Raw genomic sequence first — 16026 nt, 5'->3', positions numbered from 1 at the left:
GACCAAGAAAGGAAAGCATACCAAAGGACATCTTCACGATCATATCTGCCTGCAACTCCACTTTCAAGGAGCTATGAATCTGCACTCCAAGGTCTCTTGGTTCAGCAACATTCCCTAGGACCTTATCATTAAGTGTATAAGTCCTGCTAAGATTTGCTTTCCCAAAATGCAACACCTCACATTTTTCTCAATTAAATTCCATCTGTCACTTCTTAGCCCATTGGCCCATCTGGTCCAGATCCCGTTGTAATCTGAGGTAACCCTCTTCGCTGTCCACGACACATCCAATTTTGGTGTCATCTGCAAATTTACTAACTATACCTCTTATGCTTGCATCCAAATCATTTATGTAAATGACAAAAAGTAGAGGGCCCATCACCGATCCTTGTGACACTCCACTGGTCACAGGCCTCCAGTCTGAAAAACAACCCTCCACCACCACCCTCTGCCTTCTACCTTTGTGCCAGTTCTGTATCCAATGGCTAGTTCTCCCTGTATTCCATGAGATGTAATCTTGCTAATCAGTCTCCCATGGGGAACCTTGTTGAACGCCTTACTGAGTCCATATACATCACATCTACTGCTCTGCCCTCATCAATCTTCCTTGTAACTTCTTCAAAAAACTCAATCAAGAGTGTGAGACTTGATTTCCGACGCACAAAGCCATGTCGACTATCCTGAACCAGTCCTTGCCTTTCCAAATAATTCCCTCATAATTCCCTCCAACAACTTGCCCACCACTGAGGTCAAGCTCACTGATCTATAGTTCCCTGGCTTGTCTTTACCGCCCTTCTTAAACAGTGGCACCACATTTGCCAACGTCCAGTCTTCCGGCACCTCACCTATGACTATCGATGATACAAATATCTCAGCAAGAGGCCCAGCAATCACTTCTCTAGCTTCCCACAGAGTCCTCGGGTGCACCTGATCAGGTCCTGAGGATTTATCCACGTTTAACCGTTTCAAGACATCCAGCACTTCCTCCTCTGTAAGCTGGACATTTTTCAAGATGTCACCATCTATTTCCCTACAGTCTATATCTTCCATATCCTTTTCCACAGTAAATACTGATGCAAAATATTCATTTAGTATCTCCCCCATTTTCTGTGGCTCCACACAAAGATCACCTTGCTGATCTTTGAGGGGCCCTATTCTCTCCCGAGTTATCCTTTTGTCCTTACATATTTGTAAAAACCCTTTGGATTCTCCTTAATTCTATTTTCCAAAGCTATCTCATGTCCCCGTTTTGCCCTCCTGATTTCCCTCTTAAATATACTCCTACTTTCTTTATACTCTTCTAAGGATTCACTCGATCTATCCTGTCTATACCTGACACATGCTTCATTCTTTTTCTTAACCAAACCCTCAATTTCATTAGTCATCCAGCATTCCCTATACCTACCAGCCTTCCCTTTCACCCTGACAGGAATATATTTTCTCTGGATTCTTGTTATCTAATTTCTGAAGGCTTCCCATTTTCCAGCCACCCCTTTACCTGTGAACAACTGCCTCCAATCGGCTCTCGAAAGTTCTTGCCTTTCTCCAATTTAGAACTTCAACTTTTAGATTTGGTCTATCCTTTTCCATCACTATTTTAAAACGAATAGAATTGTGGTCGCTGGCCCCAAAGTGCTCCCCCACTGACACCTCAGTCACCTGCTCTGCCTTATTTCCCAAGAGTAGGTCACGTTTTGCACCTTCTCTAGTAGGTACATCCACATACTGAATCAGAAAATTGTCTTGTACGCACTTAAGAAATTCCTCTCCATCTAAACCTTTAACACTATGGCAGTCCCAGTCAATGTTTGGAAAGTTAAAATCCCCTACCATAACTACCCTATTATTCTTACAGATAGCTGAGATCTCATAGAACATAGAAAAATACAGCGCAGTACAGGCCCTTTGGCCCTCGATGTTACGCCGATCCAAGCCCACCTAACCTACACTAGCCCACTATCCTCCATATGCCTATCCAATGCCCATTTAAATGCCCATAAAGAGGGAGAGTCCACCACTGCTACTGGCAGGGCAGTCCATGAACTCATGACTCACTGAGTAAAGAATCTACCCCTAACATCTGTCCTATACCTACCACCCCTTAATTTAAAGCTATGCCCCCTCGTAATAGCTGACTCCATACGTGGAAAAAGGTTCTCATGGTCAACCCTATCTAAACCCCTAATCATCTTGTACACCTCTATCAAGTCACCCCTAAACCTTCTTTTCTCCAATGAAAACAGCCACAAGTGCCTCAGCCTTTCCTCATACGATCTTCCTACCATACCAGGCAACATCCTGGTAAACCTCCTCTGCACCCGTTCCAGTGCCTCCACATCCTTCCTTTAGTATGGCGACCAAAACTGCACACAATACTCCAGATGCGGCCGCAACAGAGTCTTATACAAGGAGTCTTATCTCCTTACAAGTTTGTTTCTCAATTTCCCTCTGACTACTGGGGGGTCTATAATACAATACCAATAAGATGATCATCCCTTTCTTATTTCTCAGTTCCACCCAAATAACTTCCCTGGATGTATTTCCGGGAATATCCTCCCTCAGCACAGCTGTAATGCTAACCCTTATCAAAAATGCCACTCCCCCTCCCCTCCTGCCCATCCCTGAGCCATGTTTCTGTAATTGCTTTGATATCCCAGTCCCATGTTCCGATCCATGCCCTGAGTTCATCTGCCTTCTCCGTTTGGCCCCTTGCATTGAAATAAATGCAGTTTACTTTATCCATTTCTCTCTAACCAGAAGTGAAACCTCAGAGTCTAACTACCTCCTGAAAAATCTGTTTCCATCAAAGCTTTATCCACTGTGAAACTTAAGCACCGTGGGATACCTAAAGGGTCTGAAGGTTAACTCACACCATCGCTGGGAGGGCAAGGGGAGCAGCTCAATCCGTCAGTGTTGACTTCCTCTCCCTCTGCTTTGTTCCCCAGTTTCCTTCTTTTGTCTAAAACTCAGCAACTTACCGTCCTCAGTCGGAACGTAGACGTTCAGGTAGAGGCAATCTTCACTCTGATCTTGGATGTAAGTGGCCACGATATCCAGGTTGGAGGTAAACCAGACCGGCAGCATCACATCGGGCAAGATCCCGTGAATGTTCTGGGGGCAGACCGGGGCAAAGTGCGTAGCGTTCCTGATGCCGGTCCAGGAGGATGGGGACTCCGGGTGCTGGAAGCGTCTCTCTCCTGTCGGAGCTGAGGCGTACGGTATTCCAAGGTACTGGTCCACGGGTCCCAGGATCTCATTGGGAAGCGGCGTTCTCACCCCCCTGAGCTTCCCATAGTTGGTGTTGACAATGGGATAGTTTTCCTGGCAACTGAGAAGGCCAAACCGCACCGCAAGGGTCATTATCCAAAGCAGGATGTTTAGATTCAAGGTCGGAGCAAGGACAAAAGACATCCATGGTATTCCATTGGAGTTCAACATTGTTTTCTGATCTCAAAGTGAGCATACAACCTTCCAGAAATGAGAAAGCAGCCTTGGTCTCAGGCTGGGAATCAACTTCAATCTTAATTTTGAGCAACTGGATTCATACAATCCAGAGGATCCATTTACCAACGCAAAGATCCAACTAATTGCATCCGACACTGGTATTATCCATCTGAGTCCACAGTTACCATCTTGCAATACAGGAACGTCCTCCAATGAAGGCAAAACACTCCCCTTGAACAATGAGGTCCTTCCACCAAGGAGGATTGGCCAACCTGAAGTTGAAGAAAAGGAAAATGATCACTCAGGTTCATGCCTTGACAGACAGATATGCAAATGGACAGTGGGCAGTGAATACCGCAGAACACCTCAAAGACATAAACACAATAGTACAGAACAAACCACACAGAGGTAAAGGAGGATCACTGGGGGTTAATTATTCATTTGTGCCTCAAGATAATTAATTTGGATAATGCGAAACCTACCAGGCAAAACAGATCCCTCAACCCAATTGGTTTAAGCTCCAAACAAGCATCCTGCCACCTCACTTCATTGAACCAAGCACTAATCTGTTCTCCCTTGTGTGCCTATTTGCTTTGTTCTTCAATCCATTAATTTTCTCTGTGATAGTTGGCTTTATGTTCTAACAACTCTCCACGTAAAAGCAGTTTCTCCTATATCCTTGAGCAGATTTGTTGGTGACTGCCTTTTTTTTTGTGACCGCTATTTTTGAAATTTTCAACACCCAGGTGGAAATATCTCCCCTTTTGAGCCTTTCCAGGGAGGTGAGGGGTCTGGAATGCACTCTCAGGGAGGGTAGTTAAGATGGATACTTGGATGAATACAAGGTGTTATAACATGCAAGGTTATGGACCTAATGTGGGTAAGTGGGGAGATTGATGTAGAGTAGTCTACAGGGTGAGGGCATCATTGGCCAGGCCACCAATTGTTGCTCATCCCTGAGTGCCAAGTTAATAAGGCAAATAAGAGTCGACCACATTGGTGGGGGTCTGGAGTCACATGTAGGCCTGACGATCGACAATGGGTTTAGATCAGAGTGGTGCTGGAAAAGCACAGCAGGCCAGGTAGCATCCGAGGAGCAGGAAAATCGACATTTTGGGCAAAAGCCCTTCATCAGGAATTCCTGATGAAGGGCTTTTGGCTGAAATGTCGATTGTCCTGCTCCTCGGACGCTGCGCTTTTCCAGCACCACTCTGATCTCCAGTCCTCACTTTTGCCTGCCTGACAGTCGACAATGGTTTCACACTGGCCATTAGATTCAGAATTCCAGATTTTTTTTTAATTGAATGAGATTTCACCATGCTGGGATTTGAGCCTACGTTCCCAGAACATTAACTGGGTCTCTGTATTAACAGTCAAGTGATAATACCACTAGACCATCACTCCCCTTTTGGTAGTAGAGACCTCATGAACCGAAAGGCCTTTTCTGCATTCTATCGTTCTGTGACTCTATAATTCTATGAAATCTAGCAGGTTAAAATGAAGAGTCTGGACTGACTAAATTAATTCTAATTAAAATAATTGATTACTGACCTATGCCAAATGCACTACACAAAAGTAAGTTGATTATTAGAATTCACTAATAATTATAACATTTTGGTTCTGGTAAATCTTTTTTCTGCACAACCTCCAGATCAGGGCTTCCCAGATTTTGGGTGCTGACCCTCGTGGGGTCACAAGCTGAACTTATGGAATCCTGAATGATGAGGCCGGGATTTCCAACGACATTATAACAACCGTATCTCCACCATTAGCAGCTCAGCTCCCACCCCCCAAACGTCTCAATTTCCCACTGAGCCACTGTCACTGAGAGGGGGATTGGGGGGGGGGGGGGGGGTGGTCACAAGAATTTTCTGAAGGAAGGGGGTCACACTGTGGGGAAAAAAATAATTGGGAACACTGCACTAGATGTTTACATGATGAAGGGCATCTCAGAACAGCAGAGTCTTCCAGATTAGTCCAAACAAAAGGCATTCAACATAAGTTAAGCATGCTTTCTGGATGACATTGTTGCTATGGAAATGAACTTGAGTGCTTTGTTCGCATTTAAATTATATAAAACTGCCTTAATGCATTACGTGCCATTTGCATCAATCATTCAATCTTTAATTCAGTTGTTGTTCATCAATATCATTGATGTAGACCCACAGTGACAGACTAAACCCAAACATAAACATGGAAATACTCACCTACATTTTCCAGTAGATTTCACTGGCCTGACTCTACAATAGGATCATTTAAGGGCACCAACAAGCCTGCATAGACTATTAAGTAGAATAAGCTAACTGGTATCATAGAAATTTATATATGATGAGTGATTTATTCATGGGACATTAGCACTGCTGGCTGAGTGATCACTGATCGCTCAAAGAGCAGTTCAATCTGAATGATAAGATTTGTTACGATGCAGAAAGAGGCCATTTGGTCCATCATGTCTACACTAGCTCTCTTTATTTACACATGAGACAGAGGGATTGCTCCCCGGACAGTATTTATTGCCCATCCCTAGTTGCCCTTAAGAGCTGCCATCTTGAACTGCTGCAGTCCACCATCTATAGGTTGACCCACAATGTCCTTAGGAAGGGAATTCCAGGATTCTTACCCAGCGACACTGAAGGAACGCCAATATATTTCCGAGTCAGGATGGTGCATGGCTCAGAGGGGAACTTGCAAGGGGGTGGGCGTGGGGGGATGGGGGAGGGGGTTTGGTGGTGGTGGTGGTATCCCCATATATCTGCTGTCCTTGTCCTTCTAGACGGAGGTGGTCCTGAATTTGGTCAAGCTTGGAAAATATGTGATCTAGCTCATCCATGTCTTTTCTGGTCACATGTGGGACATTCATCATAATTCACCATAATACAGGTTTGGAGGAAATGGGTATGGCAGGAGGAGGTGGGGAGTTGGGTAAAATGCCCACTGGGCCACCAGCCTTAGGCCATTAAGATCTTTAACCACCCAGTTAAATGGCAACCAAGAGTCTCAATTTGCCTCCACTGCCATAAAAGACTGTGTGAGGCAGGTGAGCCAGAGTACAAGAGGCCATTTTGAAAAGGTGGGGTGGGGCGTCTCAAACAAGGAGTTGCCTGGGCACCACTCCCACGCAAGATATGTTCACCCTTTCCTCCACCCTCTATGCAGAAGAAAACAAACAGAAAAGTTATCAATGATGCGATATCAGTTTGACTCAAAATATTATTTCAACAACACCGATATGTTCATTTCCAAATTTATCGGGTTTTGCTTTAGTGGTTTGTCCCTCCGGGGGCCTGATCTCCAAAATCTCTTTCTCCCTATTCTTTCCTTCTCCCTGACCTCCAAAATCTCCCTCTCCCCACTCTTTCTTTCTCCCTGAACTCCTTCACTCCTTCCTCACCCCATCCCAATCTCATCCCTTCATAACTGCTCAACCATTTCAGAGAAGCCTCTGGCCTACCTCATTCCACTCACCCCTACACTGCTCCTTGAGACTTAATCCTGTCCCAGCCACAACCAAGACTAAACTCTGGTATTGCTGGATCTGACAGAAGTACGAGCTATCAAATATTTTCTATTCTTGCTCACAGGAAGTGGGCATCACTGGCTAGGCTGACTAGCAATTCTTTCTAATTGCTTTTGAGGAGATGGTGTTGGCGTGTTGCCTGGAATTCCATGATTTTGATCCAACGACACTGAAAGAACAGATCAAGTCAGGATGGTGACTGGCTTGGAGGAGATCATGCAGGTAGCTGTTGTGGTGATTGTAACAAGGCCAGCCAGCTGGATATCATAGAACATGAGTTTCCTGGTTGGGGCTGTTAACCTGCTCCAATCAGGGAGTCTTGGCTGACAGATAAAAAGGAGTACAGCCACTCTGAGAGCTGACTCTGTGTGAGGCAGGACTGAAGTCAAGGACTGTTCTTGTGTAAATAATGGGTGACTTGGTGATGGGATACTGGCCTCCATCGAGATTCTTCAGTGGTGCTTCTATGTATTTGTTGCCCTTGTCCTTCTAGATGTAGATATCGAATCCCTACAGTGTGGAAACGGGCCCTTCGGCCCAACAAGTCCACACCAATCCTCTGAAGAGTAACCCACCGAGACCCATTCCCCTGCATTTATCCCAGACTAAAGCACCTAACCTACACATCCCCGAACACTACGGGCAATTTAGCATAGCCAATTTGCTTAACCTACAGATCTTTGGACTGTGGGAGGAAACCAGAGCACCCGGAGGAAATCCATGCAGACACGGGGAGAATGTGCAAACTCCACACAGACAGTCACCTGAGGCAGGAATCAAACCCAGGTCCCTGGCGCTGTGAGGCAGCGGTGCTAACCACTGAGCCACTGTGCCGCCCTTTTAGATGGAAGTATGGTTTTGGAAGATATTGTCTAAGGAGCCTTGGTGAATTTCTGCAGTGCCCCATGTAGATGGTATATAGTAGTGCCAATGAGCACTCAGGCCTGGAGCTCCTACCCAACTGAAGGTTGGCAGATCAATCCTCAGCCAGTTTCTGCTACCCACAGTGGGTTATTGTTGTTAGTGGTCCCTTACAATTTGGGCCATTTCTTCAAGATGGGGGCATGAGCAGTCAGTCAGCTTGCTGTTTCACTGGCAGCATCAAACTGTGGAACTCCCTTCCTAATGAGGCTTTGGGTGTCCCTACACAACTTGGGACTACTGTGGTTCAAGAACACTCACTACCACATTCTCAAGGACAATTCAAGATGGTCAACAAGTAATGACCAACACCAGTAATGCCCACATCCCATAGAAGAATCGAATAATGACAAGATGGCAGCTATATCTCCAGTACACACTGAAAAGGCTGGGGCTGTTCTCCCAGGAGCGTCAGGGACTGAGGGATGACTTTACAGAGATTCGTAAAATCATGAGGGGCATGGATAGGGTGATTAGTCGATATATTTTATCCAGGATAAAGGAGTCCAAAACTAGAGGGCATGGGTTTAAGGTGGCGGGGGTGGGGGGCGGGGGGTGGGGCGGGGTGGGGGGGGGGGGTGAGATTTAAAAGGGACCTAAGGGACAACATTTTCGGGCAGAGGGTGGTGTGAGTATGGAATGCTGCCAGATGAAGTGGTGAATGTTGGTACAATTACAACATTTAAAAGGCATCTGGACAGGTATATGATCAGGAAGGGTTTAAAGTAATATGGACCAAGTGCTGGTAAATAGGACTAGATTAATTGAGGATATCTGGTTGGCATGGACAAATTGGACTGAACAGTCTGCTTCCATGATATACATTTCTAGGATTCTAAATATTTAGGGGATGATATTATACAGTAGCCCAAAACATGTAAAACACGTGGTACACTGGAGATCTGGAGAAACTTCTGTATAATATTGCTGAGGAAAATGCAAATATGCAGGCATCCATATGGAGCAAACCTTGCTATGTGTGCTTGGGTGCTTATATCTGAGATGCATTGCAAATGAGGGACGTACGCTATTATATTGTGGACCTGTTTTGTGACTAGGGCAGAAGGGTGAATGCTTCTGTTTCTGAGTCGATGACCTGGTATTAAAAGGTACAATTTGTGTGACAATGTCCTGACAATAACCCCACACGTGGGCAAGAGATACGCCAACTACATCTTGTATATATGTAGCACTTCTAACATTTCAAGATGCTTCACAAGAGTGTTACAGATTTTTAATTAGTAATTTTAGATTAGATTCCTTACAGTATGAAAACAGGCCCCTTCGGCCCAACAAGTTCACAGTGACCCTCTGAAGACTAACCCACCCAGACCCATCCCCCTACCCTATATTTACCCCTGACTAACACACCTAACACCATGGACAATTTAGCATGGTCAATTCACCTGACCGACACATCTTTGGACTGTGGGAGGAAACCAGAGCACCCAGAGGAAACCCACGCAGACACGAGGAGAACGTGCAAACTCCACACAGTCGCCCAATGAGGCAATTGAACCCAGGTCCCTGGTGCTGTGAGGCAGCAGTGCTAACCACTGAGCCACCGTGCCATTCCCTTGGGTTGTAACGGTAAAGAGTTTTGAGGAGCCAGCAGAAAAGTGGAGTAGAGGACAAGATGAGATCAGCCATGATCAAATTAAAGAGGGGCTGGATGGCCTATCCCTTTTCCTAGTTCTTAGGTACTTATGTCATTGATCAAAACTTGTCTCTGAGCTACGTAGGAGTCAGCAGAGTGTAAAGCCATGGGTTTAGGTATGTTTTAAGGAGGAGAATGAAGTTTAAAGGTGGGAACATTTAGCGAGATGAATTGCAGAGTTTAGAGATTCAGAGGTTGGTGGTACAGCCACTAAGGAGAAAGTGAGGACTGCAGATGCGGGAGATCAGAGCTGAAAATGTGTTGCTGGAAAAGCGCAGCAGGTCAGGCAGCATCAAAGGAGCAGGAGAGTCGACGTTTTGGGCCTGAGCCCTGAAGAAGGGCTTATGTCCGAAATGTCGATTCTCCTGCTCCCTGGATGTTGCCTGACCTGCTGCGCTTTTCCAGCAAAACATTTTCAGCTCAGTACAGCCACTAAGTCTGCATCAAAGGGAATTGCGAATGTGTCAGAATGACAATAGGGTGGATAACTCAATGGAATGTAACAGCTGCAGCAAAGCAGAGACATGTGGAGTTGGGGATTTGAAATCAGAGTGGGAATTTTAAAAAGGGAAAATGGCCTTGGAGCTTGTATGACAATACCATGGCTTTAAATGGCTCTTTTGTCCTGTTTAAATATTTTAAGGCAGAGTGCTAAGATGTATATTAAAAACTCATAAAGTAAACAGCTTGTGACACTTTGGGTCTTTTTTTCAGTTGAAACAATAGAAGCAGCATGGTTGGGTGGGGTCAAGCTCTCACAGAACCAGGGTTTTTAGTTTCTTAGTTTATCAGTAACAGTTGTTGCTGGGTCAGTTGCTCTAGTGTATCTCTCCCATCCTCCTGAGTTGCTGAAATTACAGGTGAGATAATCTGTTCCTGAATTTGCCTATTGCCAAGGGATGTATTTATGCGATGTTATCGTATTGGAGCAGTTAATTAGTAATAGTTACGGAATCTATTAGGCGAAAGTGGGGATTGCAGATGCTGGAGATTAGAGTCAAGAGTGCTGTGCTGGAAAAGCACAGCAGGTCAGGCAGCATCTGAGGAGCAGGAGAATCAACGTTTCAAGCAAAAGCCCTTTAGCAGGAATCATCATGCCTGCTGAAGGGCTTTTGCCCGAAACGTCGACTCTCTTGCTCCTCAGATGCTGCCTGGCCTGCTGTGCTTTTCCAGCACCATACTCGTTACACTATCCATTACATTGTTAATCATTTCAATTGAGTTAAAGCTAAGCTAATTCTTTTATTTTGTTGTATTTTAACTAGCGCATATGAATAAATTGTGTTTTGCTTAACATTGAATAGTTTGACCAATTGAATTGCATCTGGAACGCAGCACCTTACGTAAATACAAGATGTGGTAAAGGTAGGGTTGAGACAATCTTCTTAATATATTTGAGGGGGTCTGGCCTGGTCCATAAAACTTGGTCAATGTAAGAGTTAATATACGAGGAGTTGGGGATGATATTCTGAACAATATAAAACTTTAAGTTTACATTTTGTATTTGGTGTGTTAGGAAGTGGAAGACAAAGGTAGTAATTTTTAGAAATTCATTTCTGAATTTTGCTCAGTGATGTCAAGGAAATCTGGAGGTCTGTTTTGTTTTAGCTATAAGGAGAAGTGAGTAAAACTCAGGTAGTTTTCTCTGGAGCAGCTGAGGCTGAGGGGAGACTTGATAGAAGCCTACAAGATTATGAGATACCTAGATAAGGTTGACATTCAGAATCTTTTCCCAGAGTTAAGTATCTAAAATTATGGGGCATGCTTTTAAGGGGAAGGGGCAAAGTTCAAAGGAGATGTGAGGGGCAAGACTTTTACACAGAGCGTGGTAAGAGTCTGGGATGCGCAGCCAGGGGTGGTGGTGGTTAAAGATACAATAAGAGTGTTTCATCGACTTTTAGATAAGCACCTGAATATGCAAAAACTGGAGGAATATGGACTAAGGGCGGGCAGAGGGATTAGTTTAATTTGGCATCACATTTGACATAACACCATTCCTGTGCTGTACTGTTCTATGTTGTTTGTTTACATGGATTTTAATGAGGTTTTACAACCTTGACTTGAATAGCACAGAGCTCTAAGAAAACTACTGTTGGTTAGCAATAGGATCCAATGACACAAAGGAAGGCAGAACGATGTTCAAAGTCGCTCAGTCAGTGGTAGAAAATGGACACTGGACACTGGATTTAGGGAACTCCTCTGTTTGCTCTGAAACGAAAAGAATTGGTGAGTTTAGCTTGTAGTTGCTTTTAGATTTCTTGAGGAAAGCCACCAGCTGAAGAGAAAAAGCATGTGGTAGCTAGATAGAAATTTGGTGAGAGAAAACCAGTTGCAACTGTACCAGCCCAAGTCTCAGCAGGGAGCTTAGTGTGAAGATAGCAATAATGCTTCACTCAAGTTTGGATGTTCGCAAAGTTATTGATGAGGAAAAGGAAGGGGTAATATACACATAAATCCTTTACTGGTGTCTCTCATTAAATCTTAAACTATGTCTAGCATAACATAATCCATATTCCTTTCACCTCATGAAATAACATTTTTATGCTTTGTGTTAACAGTACACTGGCAGCCTCTTGTGAGTCTGTCCAGTTTCAGGATAGAAATATGAGGAAGCTATTATTAAAGATCTTCTAACAGGGCACTGGATAAGTTCAAGGTAATGGACAGGGCCTTAATGGTTTTGTCCAAGGTAAATCATGTTTAACTAATTTATTTGAATTCTTTGAAGAATTAATGCATGCTGTGGATAATTGGGAAACAGTAGATATGCTGTACTTAGATTTCGAGAAGGCATTTGATAAGGTGCCACATCAAAGGTTATTGCAGAGAATAAAAGCTCTCATGGTGTAGGAGTAACATATTGGCATGAACAGAAGATTGTCTGGCTAACAGAAAACAGAGAGTATGAAAACAGAGGGTCTTTTTCAGGCTGGCAAGATGTTATGAGTCACGTGCCACAGGGTCAGTGCTGAATCCTCAACTCTTCACAATCTGTAGAAACCTTTGGAATGAAAGGATCAAAGGTATGGCAGCTACATTTACTGATAAGACAAAGATAGGTAGGAAAGTGAGTTGCCAAGAAGACATAAGGTTTAAAAAGGGATACAGATAGGCTGAGTGAATGGGCAAAGATCTGGAAAATGGAATACAATGCTGGAGTGTGTGAAATTGTCCATTTTGGGAGAAAGAGTAAAACAGAAGCATATTATCTGAAGTACACAGAATCCTTACGGTGTGGAAGCAGGCTATTCAGCCCATCGATTCCACACTGACCCTCCAAAGAGTATTCCACCCAGACCCAACCCCATCTTTGTAACGCTGCATTTCCCATGGCTAATCCACCTAGTTAGCACATCCCTGGACTATATGGTCAATTTAGCATGGTCAATCTACCCTAACCTGCACATCTTTGGATTGTGGAGTGGAACCGGAGCACCCAGAGGAAACAGGGAAAATGTGTAAACTGCACACAGACAGTCACATGAGGGCGGAATCCAACCCATCCCTGATACTATGAGGCAGCAGTGCTAACCACTGAGCTACATGGTAAGAGGCTGCAGAGCTCTGAACTGCAAAGAGATCTGAGAGTCCGTGCTTGAAGATTGGTATGCAGGTGCAGCAAGTAATCAGGAAAGCTAACAGAACATTATGATTTACTTTGAGGTGAATTGAGTAAGAGTGGGAAAGTTATGCTTCAGATACACAGGGTACTGGTGAGACCACAAGTGTAATATTGTGTACAGTACTGATCAGGGTTGCCAGGGAGACAGGATGCCAATTGGCAGATCATTTCAAGGAACATCTCTAAGACCCCTGCACCAACCAACCCCACTGCTCTGTGGCTGAACACTTCAACTCCCCCTCCCACTCCATAAAGGACATGCAGGTCTTGGACTTCCTCCATTGCTAAACCCTAATCATTCGACACCTGGAGGAAGAACGCCTTATCTTCGGCCTCGGGACCCTGCAACCACTTGGGATTAGTGTGGATTTGACCAGTTTCCCCATTTCGCACCCTCCACCTTATTCCAGTCCTAAGCCTCCAAGTAGGCACTGCCCTCTTGACCTGTGTTTCCCATCGATCCGCTCCACATTCCTCTCCGACCTATCACCTTCTCCCCCATCTTCAGCTACCTTCCCCCAGCCCCACCTTGCTCCCATTTATCTCTCAGCCCCCAGGCCCACAAGACTCATTCCTAATGAGGGGGATTATGCCCAAACTGTCAATTCTCCTGCTCCTCAGATGCTGCCTGACCTGCTGTGCTTTTCTAGCACCCCACTCAACTACAGTACTGATCACATTTATAAAAACATGTTAATATATTGGAAGCAACTCAAAAAGGGTTTACTAGACCAAACTTGCAGTGAGTGGATTGCCTTATGAGGAAAGGCTAGACAGACTGGCCTGTATCTTCTGGAGTTTAGAAACTTCAGAGGTGACTTAATTAAAACATATAAGATCCTGATGAGATCAGATGTGGAAAGAATGTTTCCTCTTGAGGAAGAATCTAGAACTGGGGGTCAGGGTCTAAAATTGAGAGGTCACCCATTTAAAACAGAGATTAATAAACACATTATTCTCTCTGAGGATCATGAATCTTTGGCATTCTCTTTGCTAAAAGATAGCCTTGAGAAATTTGGGCAGAGGTAGATAGGTTCTTGAGGACCAAGGGGATGTAGGATTGAGGTTTAACTCAGATCAACCATGATCTTATTGAATGGTACAGCAGGGTCAAAGGGCTGAATGGCCCCTGTTCCTTGTTCATGTGCACAGTGTCTGACCTCCAAGGTTAAAAAAATGCTAGGGTCTATCAAGCAGGTTTTATTCAGGGAGAAAACTTGTTCAGGATTAACATCAGCTAAGACCATTACAGTAAATACAAGATCCTGCTTATTTTATTCTTGTGCAGGATGTCGGCATCACTGGCAAGGTTAGCATTTCTCGCTCATTACTGGTAACTGATTGGCTGGCCAGGTCATTTCAGAAAACAGTGAGAGCCAACCACATTGCTATCATTTTGGAGTCACGAATAGATCCAAAATGTAGGCTAGGGACCGAGAAAGAGGCCGCTCCCTCTCTGGAGCGCACAACCACCACCCTCGCACATATCCCATAGCTCACCCCTCATGCACATCCCTCCCTGCACATCCCCACCCCACTCAATCCCCTTTCCCCACTCCCCTCCCTCACCCATCTCCCAATCAGCCTCTCTCCGAACACCCCTTACGGCCCTCAATGCTCACTCCCTCCATTGACTGTTATTCCTCGACTCTTTCACTCTGCTTTGCAAGGGCTAGTGCAGGAAAATGATGTTGCCATCAAAGATCTGCCTTGGTTTCAGAGTAGTGCCAATTCTCGCTGCATTTATTTGCTTGTGTCTTATTCTCACAAAGAACTTTCGTGAACCAGATGGGTGTTTATGACAATCAACATGTGGTCATCGTTAGATTCACTTTTAATTCCAGATTTATTTAAAACTGAACTCAGATCTCCAAGATTGGTCACAGCACATGTCCAGAACATTAGTGCAGACCTCTGGATTAATCATCTAGTGACTGAGAAAGAGGTTGGGTCATTGAAAAGATTCATGAACGAGTTGGGCAGAATCATGAACTGATTAGATTAGATTAGATTACTTACAGTGTGGAAACAGGCCCTTCGGCCCAACGAGTCCACACCGCCCCACCGAAGCGCAACCCACCCATACCCCTACATCTACCCCTTACCTAACACTATGGGCAATTTAGCATGGCCAATTCACCTGACCTGCACATCTTTGGACTGTGGGAGGAAACCGGAGCACCCGGAGGAAACCCACGCAGACACGGGGAGAACGTGCAAACTCCACACAGTCAGTCGCCTGAGGCGGGAATTGAACCCGGGTCTCTGACGCTGTGAGGCAGCAGTGCTAACCACTGTGCCACCGTGCCACCCACTAATGAAGGGCTTTTGCCCGAAACGTCGATTTCGAAGCTACTTGGATGTTGCCTGAACTGCTGTGCTCTTCCAGCACCACTAATCCAGAATCATGAAATATCAGGGTTTGGGCGATTCAAGGATTGTGTGGAACAGACTTGAGGTCACAATCAGATGGACCATGATCATATCGAAGCACAAAGGCTGAATGGTCTACTCCTTTTTGTACTTCCAATGGTTCGTGTTCTCAGTGGAGAGCTCCAACAATGGTACAGTCCATTGTTATTAACCCGTGAAGTGGCTCTTCCCATAACCTGGCGGTACCGTGGCTCAGTGGTTAGTACTGCTGCCTCACAGCACCAGGGTCCCAGGTTCGATTCCAGCCTTGTGTCTGCATGGGTTGTGCAGGTCAGGTGAATTGGCCATTCTAAATTGCCCATTGCATAATTCAGAGGGAAACGAGTCTGGGCGGGTTACTCTTCGGAGGGTTGGTTTGGGGTGAGGGGCCTGTTTCCAGGGGAAATCTAATCTACTCCCAAATGATGGGAGAGAGCATCAGCAAAAGAGGGGGGG

General features: G+C 45.0%; 1 protein-coding gene across 2 annotated transcripts in view; it reads right to left on the bottom strand.

The window, feature by feature from the left end:
* The window catches only part of nlgn4xa (neuroligin 4 X-linked a), a 304151-nt gene that overhangs the window by 275569 nt on the left and 12556 nt on the right, over positions 1 to 16026 (bottom strand). For both annotated transcript variants that reach the window (XM_072576889.1, XM_072576890.1), the window contains exon 2: positions 2976 to 3713. In XM_072576889.1, the coding sequence (XP_072432990.1) occupies positions 2976 to 3435 (460 nt within the window). In that variant the 5' untranslated portion in view covers positions 3436 to 3713. The remainder of the gene's footprint in view (positions 1 to 2975; positions 3714 to 16026) is intronic.

Source organism: Chiloscyllium punctatum, chromosome 9 (assembly GCF_047496795.1).
Source record: "Chiloscyllium punctatum isolate Juve2018m chromosome 9, sChiPun1.3, whole genome shotgun sequence".
Classification (NCBI taxonomy): domain Eukaryota; kingdom Metazoa; phylum Chordata; class Chondrichthyes; order Orectolobiformes; family Hemiscylliidae; genus Chiloscyllium; species Chiloscyllium punctatum.
This window is presented reverse-complemented; position numbering and strand designations above follow the sequence as displayed.